A 12,093-nucleotide genomic window follows, 5' to 3' on the forward strand; every position below is an offset into this window, starting at 1 on the left:
AATTTTTTTCCCCTAAAGAAAAATTACCTGGATTGCTGCACAAAGCCTGAAAGGCTACAAAGAATACATTTTACAATTTTTGTGGTGTGCGGAGTTTTGAAAATCTATAAAGAAAATTTAATCTCAGAAAGTTACTTCCATAATTTTCTACATTTTAGATTCCCACTGTAGTCATCCAATTACTCTAAAGAATTGTGCCAACAATAAGTGAACAGACTCTGCCATAGTTAATTATATTGTAAGCCTTTACAGTAGAACAGGTTCAAATGCTTTATTGTCATTAAGAGTGACAATGTCATTTTAAAAACAAGCTCTTATATTTGTGCACAATTTATAGGAAGGATAACCACAGGTTTCTAATTATAGTCGTAACTGTAGACATATTACTAATAAAATTCCTTTAATTTGGGGGAAATAAAACCTTAACAATTTTCAGTGGTTACAAAAATTGTCGGAAGGGCAGATCCTGTTCAAATGCATTTTCAGAGAACACAGTGTTCTTTAAAGCTGCTCAATTACCTACGTGGCTTCATTAAGAATAAAGGAACCCTTTTTGAAACTGAGGAGCATTTAAAAGTACTTTTCTAAGTTCTTTCCTCTTTCTCATCTTATTTTTCAGTTAATCCTTTGGCCATGGTGATTCTAACCAGCACCTTCAGAGATCAGACCTAATTGTAAACCGCCTTTATAAAAGTTTGTATCTTGACCGTTTTTAAGTGTAAAGGCTATCTTCTGTTTCTATCCTGCATCTACTTTGTCATAAGTAATGTGACAAGGAGTTGCAGTGTCATAAGATCAACAGTCATAATTCAGAATCAAGTATAAGAACTGTCATTTCATTTTTTTTTCTGAACCAAGAATTTAAACATTCACCTTCAAAAAAGGACAGAATAATTCTAAGGTAAACAGGAAAATGACTTATCATTTTCTCATTTTGATAAAAGACAACATTGTTCTCTACTTGTTTCCTTGACTGCCCAATAGCTGAGCCTCAGACCCTTCTATCCTCTCCCCACTGGTCTCAAGATCACAAGCCAAAGGTCCAAACCAAGAACCTTGCAGAAATAGTAGCCACTGTCTCCATCCAAGCCATGATCTGGCCACCAAATGTATTTCCATGATGGTTTGCATGGGGTGGGAGGACAAGTTCAATGCTCTGCACAGAGGTGCCCCTCGTGGAAACGGTTCCTTCTTCTTCATCACATGTGGGATCTGAAAGGTGGATGTGAACAAAGATGGTGGAGTTAAATGCAGAACCTGAGGCTACAGCCTTTCCTTCAACTCATGGGATTTTTTAGAAAACATAAATTATTACCAAAGACTTAAAACTCCTGAAGAAATGAATAGGCTTTATTTACAGTGAATTGGATAAGACCACAGATCAGAAAGGGCATTTTAGAGATTGTATTCCAACCTGTTTTACAAGTCAACCAGAATTTTTTTTTTTTTTTTTTTTTTTTTTTGCGGTACGCGGGCCTCTCACTGTTGTGGCCTCTCCCGTTGCGGAGCACAGGCTCCGGACGCGCAGGCTCAGCGGCCATGGCTCACAGGCCCAGCCGCTCCGTGGCATGTGGGATCTTCCTGGACCGGGGCACGAACCCGTGTCCTCTGCATCGGCAGGCGGACTCTCAACCACTGCACCACCAGGGAAGCCCTCAACCAGAATTTTGATTAAAAGAATGTTTAAGTTTAAGTTTGAGTTGCTTCAGGTGGAAGAGGGGCAGATCAGAGCAGGTCAGGGCAGAAAGAAATTTGGGGATTGATGGATATATTATTATCTTGATTGTGGTGATGGTTTCATGGGGGTATACATGTCTCAAGACCTATCAAGTTGTACACTTTAAGTATGGGCCATTTATGGTATGTTAATAAAGTTATTAAAAAGAAAGGGATTTGAGCTTTAAAGGGCCACAGACACTGAAAATCTGGAATAGTTTGCTGTATGATAAACTTCAGAATGGGAATATGGCCTCCCGTAGTTACTGTTTTGCAATGAATGCAGTCACAAACAGAAAAGACACAATACATTGTACTTCTTAGTGTCATTCTGCTTCTTTCGAATCATATCTGCTTCATTTACTGACAAATTGGTTTTGACTCTCAACAATGGAGAAATCATTTACTTTGGCGGCAAAGCAGTAAAATGTATTCAGTTATATTGCCTGCATCATCAAGGGAATTACCAGCTAGGCTTATATCTCACGTACTATTGTTGAGGAGGTGGGAGAAAGAATTACAGAGTAGGGCACCATCCTAGTTGTACCGTCAGAGGCACAGCTGAGCTTTCAGTGTGAGAGCACAGACATGCCCGGCTGTTGTTGGTAACTGGGAATGGAGCCTTTCTTATCACAGTCACATATAAGTGAGCAGAGAAGAGTGGTTACAGAGATTTAACTCCATTTCCTGATCTAATTATTATATTTTTCATTAATTGATGGTATTTTTCTTTTATGTTTTTTCCCCTTCATTCCACTGATCATTTCAGTCCCCTGCTTAAAAACATGCAGTGACTTCCCCTTGGCCTATTAGAAGAACCTAAATCATTCCTATGGCCCCAAGCCCTTCCTTTCCTGTCTGGCCTATGCCTACCTCTCCAGCCCCAGCTAGTCTGATTTGCTCGTAGCACCCCTTCCCCTCTCAAGCTCTCTCTCCCTTTGTTCCAACCACAATAGCCCTTTTTCAGTTCCTGTAACTAAATGTTGCCCTCAACATCAGGGCATTTGTACATGGTGCTCCCTCTGTCAGCAGCAGTTCCACTGGCCACCCACACTTTCTTCCACTTACCTCCTATTCTCTCTTGGCCCATCTCAGTCACTACTTCCTCAGGAAAGCCTTCTCTGGCCACAGCAACCCCACTATTATGAGCTCCCACTTGTACCTTTCTTTCACTGTTATAATTTTATGTTTATTTGTGTGGTCTTTGATTTTCTGACCCCCTATATCCTAAGCTCCTTTGGGCAAGGACTGATTTTTTAAAATTCTAATAAAATTCCAGAATGTGGGTGCTCAGTCAATATTTATTGAATGAATAAGTGGATGAATAAACTTAACTTTGCTGATTTATTCCACGTTCACAGTCCTTACTAACAACAGAATATTTTTAGGAAACAAAATGATTGTACTGATTTATACTTCTGTCTGTTGTTTATTACAGTTCCTACTGCTCCCCATTTTCACTTAAATAGTATTGTGGACTCCTCAATTTTTCCAATTTCATGGGTGTGAAATAGTGTCTCATGGAGGTTATAATTTGCATTTCCCTGATTAATAATGAGGTCCAACATCTTTTCATATGTATATGAAACTTTCATGTTACCCTTTAATGAAATGTCAATGTTGTTTGCTTCAAATGTTACTTCTCCCCCTTTCTTTTTCTCCTCTCTTCCTGGAACTTTGATTAGATGCTTGTTAGACTTCTTACTCCATTCTCTATATCTCCTAATCTCTCTTATATATTTCCCATTTCTTTGTCTGTCCATCTGCATTCTAGGTAACTTCTTCAGATTTACTTTTCCAGTTTACTGTCTTAGATGCTGTTTAATTCATCCATTGAGTTTTTTTAAATTTTTATTTATTTTTTTTGTTTGCATTGGGTCTTCATTGCTGCACGCGGGCTTTCTCTAGTTGTGGCGAGCCAGGGCTACTCTTCATTGTGGTGCACGGGCTTCTCATTGTGGTGGCTTCTCTTGTTGGGAAATATGGGCTCTAGGCACGCAGGCTTCAGTAGTTGTGGCGTGTGGACTCAGTAGTTGTGGCTCACAGGCTCTAGAACGCAGGCTCAATAGTTGTGGCACACAGGCTTAGTTCCTCTATGGCATGTAGGAACTTCCCAGACCAGGGATCAAGCCCGTGTCCCCTGCACTGGCAGGCAGATTCTTAAGCACTGCACCACCAGGGAAGTCCCATTCACTGAGTTTCAAATTTTAATTATTATATATTCTTTTTATAGAAATTCCTTTTGCTTCTTTGTCAAGTAGTCTAGGTCATTTTCTTGTTCCTGTATAATACTTTTGATACTCTTTTCTTAAAATATATTAATGTTCTTACTGCACATTCTTTATATGGTAAATTTAATATCTGTAGTCTTTGTGGACCTCATTCTATGGTCTGGTGCTTTTTTGGATTTAGGTGACTTATTTTTGTCTTTTATGATTTTTGACTAGGAGCTCACATTCCTTGGATCTTTATCTGTGACAATTCTTAAGGGCTGGGCTTAAAGTCATTTCTTCACAAAGGATTTGTATTTGTGGCTGCAGATCACCCGTGGGTACATAGCACAGTACCACTTCACACTAAGTATCACTTGGTCTGTTTTGGGCCAAACAAATTATGTGAATTCTGACACCAAATCTGCTTGAGAATGTAATTGTGATTGAATCCTCAAAGAGAAACAGTTTTTTTCCATTCCACCTAGGGCTAAGTGGAAAGCATCCCTACCAGAGCTCTCTGAGGGGTGGGATTTTTCCAGTTGACCCACTGAGGGTATCATTTTGGGGGTGTTGCAGCTCCAGGTATGGTTCCTTGATCCAACCTTCCACCTGGCTGTGTCTCCTGAGCCCTGGCAGGCCCATTAAAACACAGCTCTAGGTCTGGCACATACAGTTTCCTCCTGAGTAAATGCCAACTCTTGTATCTCCTTACACTGCTGAATTTGTGTTTCTAATCATTTGTGGACTTCAAGGCTTTCTCTTATTTTTTTGCCTGCTGAGATGTGTTTGCAAAGATGTTTGTAAATATTTCATCCAGAAATTTTAGTTTTTTTCAGACTCCAAGTCCACCATAGTGCTGTAATCAGAATTGGATTGTTTCCTAAAGTGATCCTTAAAAAACATATGAAGTCTTAAATCCCTTCCAACTTCTTTTTTAAGTACTGATTTTGTTAGATAATTTTGTATAAACATCCAAAACCAGTATTGATTGAGATTTTTTAAGGTTAATTTCTCTTACTCAAATGATACTTTTTTGTTTCAAAATAAATTAATATAAATTATCTGTAAACTATATTGTTAAATGAAAAAAAGAAAGGTGCATACTTGTTTGAGTATTGTGTTACCAGGATAAAATAAAAAATTGAGAGGACCTTATACTGTGAGAGACATTGTAAAGACTCAAATATAAGGCAACTCCTTTTCTGAGGGATAATTAAAGAAAAAGCTACTTGATTCCTATGAAGACATACATGGCCTACACTAGGACACATAGAGGAGATAACTAGGGCAGGTCATATGTGTATAAGCATCAGCTATGACATCTATGCAGAAATATATTGAGTATAGGGGACCTTGGTGCAGAAGTATGCCTATTTGAGGTAATTGCCAATCGATGGGGAAATAGGGCTCTTCCAGGTTTAGAGATCAGTGTAGGCTCACAGCTCTGGCTGTGTACCCATGTTAAGTACAATAAACAAATGTCACCCTTTCTACAGGCTTCCAAATAGGGGCATACTCATCTGGAGGTCAATTTCAATTCTTGTACTTTGGATGTTCATTAAGTATTGTGTCATTCTGCTTGGACAATTTTACATTTATCCCGCATTTTCTGGTCAGGATCTCTGACCTGAATTGAGGTTATTCTAGCTCTGGTTTTCTTTCTCATTACTGGAAAGGATCAATAAACCGCAGAATACACATTCTTCTCAATTGCACATGGAACATTCTCCAGGATAGATCACATGCTAGGCCACAGTCATATAATTAAAGTTCCTGTAAGTAGATTTACTGACCATCAAACTTGCCGCTTTCCTTCATCAGGTTTTTAAAAGTATCTTCATGTTGTAATCGAACTTTCCTTCTCTCAGAAGCCAGATTATGTTCCACATGATCTTGTTCAGTTAGAAGTGTGACTGGTTTTAAATGAATCTAGAGAAAGAAAAACAGTTATCTTTCATTGCCCTGTTAAACTATAAAAGCACATCATGAATTTTGCAAAAACAAATGATATACTACATTGTTTTCTAACTCAAAGTAAATAGAGCATTTATGGGTGTTTATATATGCATTTTATTTTGACTTAATTTTTTTCTTAAAATATTTTTAAACTAAAAAAAATCAACATAGACTTAATTATTTGTTCATATAATATGTGCCTTAATAAGTTTTCCAAATATTAATTTTCCCTGATTTAAAAAACTTTCAACAGAACTACAAAATTAAAAATTCTTCAGATTAATGAGTGAGGGGAGGGACTTTGACTCCACTAAATTCTTATCAAGAAATGCTTTCTACCTTTTGCAAAATTAATCTATCAAAGGGAGAGAATAAAGATGTTCTAGAGAAAGCTATCATGTACCAAGAGATATTCCCAATTTGGAAATTTCAACACATGGTGAAAACATTGTCTAATAAGCAAACTGAAAAAATCAATAAGTCAGAATAAAACTCTAACTGACCTCCAGAAACCTGGAAATGTGATGCAACAGAATGAAATAGAAACAAAGAAAACAGTAGCAAAGATCAATAAAACTAAAAGCTGGTTCTTTGAGCAGATAAACAAAATTGATAAACCTTTACCCAGATTCATCAAGAAAAAGAGGGAGAGGACTCAAATCAATAAAATGAGAAATGAAAAAGGAGAAGTTACAACGGACACCGCAGAAATACAAAGCATCCTAAGAGACTACTACAAGCAACTCTATGCCAATGAAATGGATAACCTGGAAGAAATGGACAAATTCTTATAAAGGGATAACCTTCCAAGACTGAACCAGGAAGAAATAGAAAATATGAACAGACTGATCACAAGTAATGAAATTGAAACTGTGATTAAAAATCTTCCAACAGGGGCTCCCCTGGTGGCACAGTGGTTAAGAATCCGCCTGCCAATGTGGGGGACACGGGTTCGAGCCCTGGCCCGGGAGGATCCCACATGCCGTGGAGCAACTAAGCCCCTGTGCCACAACTACTGAGCCTGCACTCTAGAGCCCGTGCTCCGCAACAAGAGAAACCACCGCAACCAGAAGCCTGCTCACCACAACAGAATAGCCCCCGCTCACCGCAACTAGAGAAAGCCCACGCACAGCAACGAAGACCCAACGCAGCCAAATATAAATAAATAAAATAAATAAATTTATATAAAAAAAAATCTTCCAACAAACAGAAGTCCAGGACCAGATGGCTTCACAGGTGAATTCTATCAAACATTTAGAGAAGAGCTAACACCCATCCTTCTCAAACTCTTCCAAAAAATTGCAGAGGAAGGAACACTCCCACACTCTTTCTATGAGGCTACCATCACCCTGATACCAAAACAAGACAAAGATACTACAAAAAAAAAAAAATTACAGACCAATATCACTGATGAATATAGATGCAGAAATCCGCAACAAAATGCTAGGAAACAGAATCCAACAACACATTAAACAGATCATACACAATGATTAAGTGGGGTTTATCCTAGGAATGTAAGGATTCTCCAATATACACAAACCATTCAATGTGATACACCATATTAACAAATTGAAGGATAAACACCATATGATAATCTCAATAGATGCAGCAAAAGCTTTTGACAAAATTCAACACCCATTTTATTATAAAAACTCTCCACAAAGTGGGCATAGAGGGAACCTACCTCAACATAATAAAGCCCATATATGACAAATCCACAGCAAACATCACTCTCAATGGTGAAAAACTGAAAGCATTTCATCTAAGACCAGGAACAATACAAGTATGTACACTCTCACCACTATTATTCAACATAGTTTTGGAAGTCCTAGCCACGGCAGTCAGAGAGGAAAAACAGGAAAGGAATACAAATTGGAAAAGAAGAAGTAAAACTGTTACTGTTTGCAGATCACATGATACTATACATAGATGATCCTAAAGATGACACCAGAAAGCAACTAGAGCTAATCAATGAATTTGGTAAAGTTTCAGGATACAAAATTAACGCAGAGAAATCTCTTGCATTCCTATACACTAACAATGAAAGTTCAGAAAGAGAAATTAAGGAAACAATCCTATTCACCATTGCAACAAAAAGAATAAAATACTTAGGAATAAACCTACCTAAGGAGGTAAAAGACCTGTATGCAGAAAACTAGAAGACACTGATGAAAGAAATCAAAGATTTCACAAACAGATGGAGAGATATACCATGTTCTTGGATTGGAAGAATCAATATTGTGAAAATGACTATACTACCCAAAGCAATCCAGAGATTCAATGCAATCCATATCAAATTACCAAGGGCATTTTTTACAGACCTAGAACAAAAAATCTTAAAATTTCTATGGAGACACAAAAGATCCTGAATAGCCAAAGCAATCTTGAAGGAAAAACACAGAGCTGGATGAATCAGACTCCCTGACTTCAGACTATACTACAAAGCTACAGTAATCAAGACAATATGGTACTGGCACAAAACCAGAAATATAGTTCAATGGAACAGGATAGAAATCCCAGAGATAAACCCATGCACCTGTTGTCAACTAATCTATGACAAAGGCAGCAAGGATATACAGTGGAGAAAAAACAGTCTCTTCAATAAGTGGTGATTGGAAAACTGAACAGCTGCATGTAAAACAATGAAATTAGAACACTCCCTAACACCATACACAAAAATAAACTCAAAATGGATTAAAGACCTAAATGTAAGACCAGACACTATAAAATTCTTAGAGGAAAACATAGGAAGAACACTCTTTGCCATAAATCACAGCAACATCTTTTTTGACTCACCTCCTAGAGTAATAGAAATAAAAACAAAAATAAACAAATGGGACCTAATGAAACTTAAACACTTTTGCACAGCAAAGGAAACTACAAACAAGACAAAAAGACAACGCTCAGAATGGGAGAAAATATTTGCAAACGTATCAACAGACAAAGGATAAATCTCCAAAATATATAAATAGCTCATGCAGCTCAATATTAAAAAAACAAACAGCCCAGTCCCAAAGTGGGCAGAACACCTAAATAGACTTTTCTCCAAAGAAGACATACAGATGGCCAGGAAGCACATGTAAAGCTGCTCAACATTACTAATTCTTAGAGGAATTGCAAATCAAAACTACAATGAGGTATCACCTCACACCAGTTAGAATGGGCATCATCAGAAAATCTCTACAAATAACAAATGCTGGAGAGGGCATGGAGGAAAGGGAACCCTCTTGCACTGTTGGTGGGAATGTAAACTGATACAGCCACTATGGAGAACAGTATGGAGCTTAAAAAACTAAAAATAGAATTACCATATGACCCAGCAATCCCACTACTGGGCATATACTCAGAGAAAACCATGATTCAAAAAGACACATGCACCCCAATGTTCATTACAGCACTATTTACAATAGCCAGGTCATGGAAGCAACCTAAATGCCCATCAACAGACGAATGGATAAAGAAGATGTGGTACATATATATAATGGAATATTATTCAACCATAAAAAGGAATTAAATTGGGTCATTTGTAGAGACATGGATGGACCTAGAGACTGTCATATGGAGTGAAGTAAGTCAGAATGAGAAAAACAAATATCGTATATTAACGCATATATGTGGAATCAAGAAAAATTGTACAGACGAAATGGTTTGCAAGGCAGAAATAGAGACACAGATGTAGAGAACAAACTTATGGACACCAACGGGGGAAAGAGTGGGTGGGGGGGTGGCAGTGGGATGAATTGGGAGATTGGGATTGACATATATACACTAATAATGTATAAAATAGACAACTAATAAGAACTTGCTGTATAAACTAACTAAATAAATAAAATGTTAAAAAAATAATGCTTAGACTAAATGCAGATCCTCCCCTAGGCACTCTGACCCTAAAAAGAAAAGCCAAGAAATTATGAGTAAGTCCGCAGCAGACAAGGGACATGCTGCTCTGGGCCAAAGCAAGGCAAGCCCACTGGGCACCCACATGAGGCCAACATATTTCTTTTAAGGGTGTTTTTACCCTATATATGCCCTGCAGCTTATGTTTAAACTTCAATAACTCAGCAACTTTGACATTATTCCTTTACGTATGAAAAAGTGATTGGACCATAAGACACAACTGCTAGCTAAAATGCCCTTGCTTTAAAAAAATATTTTAACTCAATTTTGAGTTATATAACCACAAAAGAAAAGAACTAAACCAGCAAGCAATATTGTGGGGAGACAGACATGACCTTCAGATCATTTAAAACAAGTGTTTTTCTCTTTCACGAACTGGCTACCTCTCTCATTTTCTCTAAGGCAGTTAATACTATGATATTACCACATAAATATTGGTGAAAATTACGATAAGTATTGGTGAGTAACAAATCTTGGGAAAGTATATCTCACGGTAAAAAGAAATGTTCCTTATTCCATAATAATTCTGATGCTTATACTTCTGTTGATATGTCCCTGAATTACATGCTAGATACTCTTCACAAAGAAATTTACCTTTTCTTTTCCAACTGGTTTGGCTACAAATGTAGAGAAAGCCACACTAACAAGTTTCTCAATGCCAGTGAACATGTCCTGTACTGTGACCTTGATGCTGATCTAAAAAGGAAAGAAAAATAAATTCAAAACTTTTCAGCCGTCTAGACAACAGATGAGACTGCAGCATTCAAAATTCATTTATGCACTTCACCATTGTTTTGTTTTTTGAATAAAACCAGCAATTCAATTTACTTTTAACCAATACTGTCCTCTCAATGATTTTCTATAAAATTGGAAAAAATTTTCTTTCTGATTATAGAAAAATATATATTTACCATGGAAAATTTGGTAAGTATAAAAATAGATAAATGATAAAGATGGAATCTGACAATCAAGAGTAAATATTATCAGTAATTCCATCACTCAGATTAATAGTTGCTAAACTTTATATAAAATTTCTTCCAGTTTTATATATATACATATGTATGAAATGTATCTATATGTATATAGTTGTGTCTGTGTGTGTGTATACACACACACACAAAAGATTATCATACTGTATTTACAATTTTATATTATAATGAAATTTTTTGGCATTTATATGATAAGCATTTTCTAATCCCACTATTACTAAATGTGCTTTTGAAAACAAGATATTAATGAATTCCTTATAGCCCATCAGAGAGATGCACCATAACTTTTTTTTTAATCTTTAGTCTGAGTTTTATAACCAAGATGACATGGACAGCATGTTATTTGCAGTCATGTTATTTGCAGCTTTGTTTTCTCTTTCAGGAGTTTTATTTTTCAGGAATAGCAAGAAAGTAGTTGAGACATTTTATGGTGACACCACAGTGGACTGGATTTCCCCATGTGAAGAACTCTGAAGCTCTGGTCCTCATGATCACACACTGCAGAAGTGTAGCTAAACTCGGGAACATAGCCCAGAGAAATAATACTACCTTCTTGAAATAGTGGGCAACCTCGGGCATCCTAGTTCAGCACTGTGTTATCAATGATAATATCTGTTTCTACATCTTCACCAAGTACATCATGCACAAAAATAATCATCAATTGGTGATTCACTTAACTTATGAAACCAAATTAGTATTTGCATGGTAAACATAAGTTAACTAGATGGTGATTAACCAAATTTAAACCATCCATTTTCAACTCCCAACAACTCTCAACCCCACATAGCTTTCTACTTTCAGAAAAATAGGCAAATGAAAAATAGAATAGACAACTAATAGTAAAAACAAAGCAACAATTCTGGAGAGTTAAAACAAGTTCCAAACATTGTCTTCTATTAGAACAGTTAATTTAGTTATGTACGAAGGCCAAATGTCTCGAAAACATATGCCAGGGAGAATTTCACTTTGTGTCATTACAGAGTGGGTCAGATTGGAATTACATCCTATGAAAACAACTGGAAAATTGGACCAAGTATAGGAAGCAACTATTTTCACACATAGGACAACAGACAACACAGACCTGTGATCTCCAAGGAAAGGGAGATAAATGAAGGGAGCACTTGCATTTCCTGGGTTCTCAGCATGCACATAATTCCCAGACTATGACCAAGGAGGGGAAATGGAAACTTGCTGAATTGAAGAACCAGAAATCAAGGAGATCAAGGCAGCTGAGATTATCCCAGAAAGGAGGGAGCTGCAAAAGGAAAGAATTCCAGGTATGTGCATATTGTTCCTGTTGAGTGTTTGGGTTGATACCAGTC

The 12,093-nt window shown here is 37.0% G+C and overlaps 1 protein-coding gene across 1 annotated transcript in view; it reads right to left on the minus strand.

Moving 5' to 3' along the window:
* The window catches only part of ACOT12 (acyl-CoA thioesterase 12), a gene marked incomplete at both ends in the record, with an annotated part of 47,615 nt that overhangs the window by 16,171 nt on the left and 19,351 nt on the right, over window positions 1-12,093 (minus strand). The window contains 3 exons of the mRNA XM_079918527.1: window positions 1,056-1,212; window positions 5,723-5,858; window positions 10,377-10,478. Of these exons, the coding sequence (XP_079774653.1) occupies window positions 1,056-1,212; window positions 5,723-5,858; window positions 10,377-10,478 (395 nt within the window). The remainder of the gene's footprint in view (window positions 1-1,055; window positions 1,213-5,722; window positions 5,859-10,376; window positions 10,479-12,093) is intronic.

This window comes from Stenella coeruleoalba (genome assembly GCF_951394435.1).
Source record: "Stenella coeruleoalba genome assembly, chromosome: 3".
In the NCBI taxonomy this organism is placed as follows: Eukaryota; Metazoa; Chordata; class Mammalia; order Artiodactyla; family Delphinidae; genus Stenella; species Stenella coeruleoalba.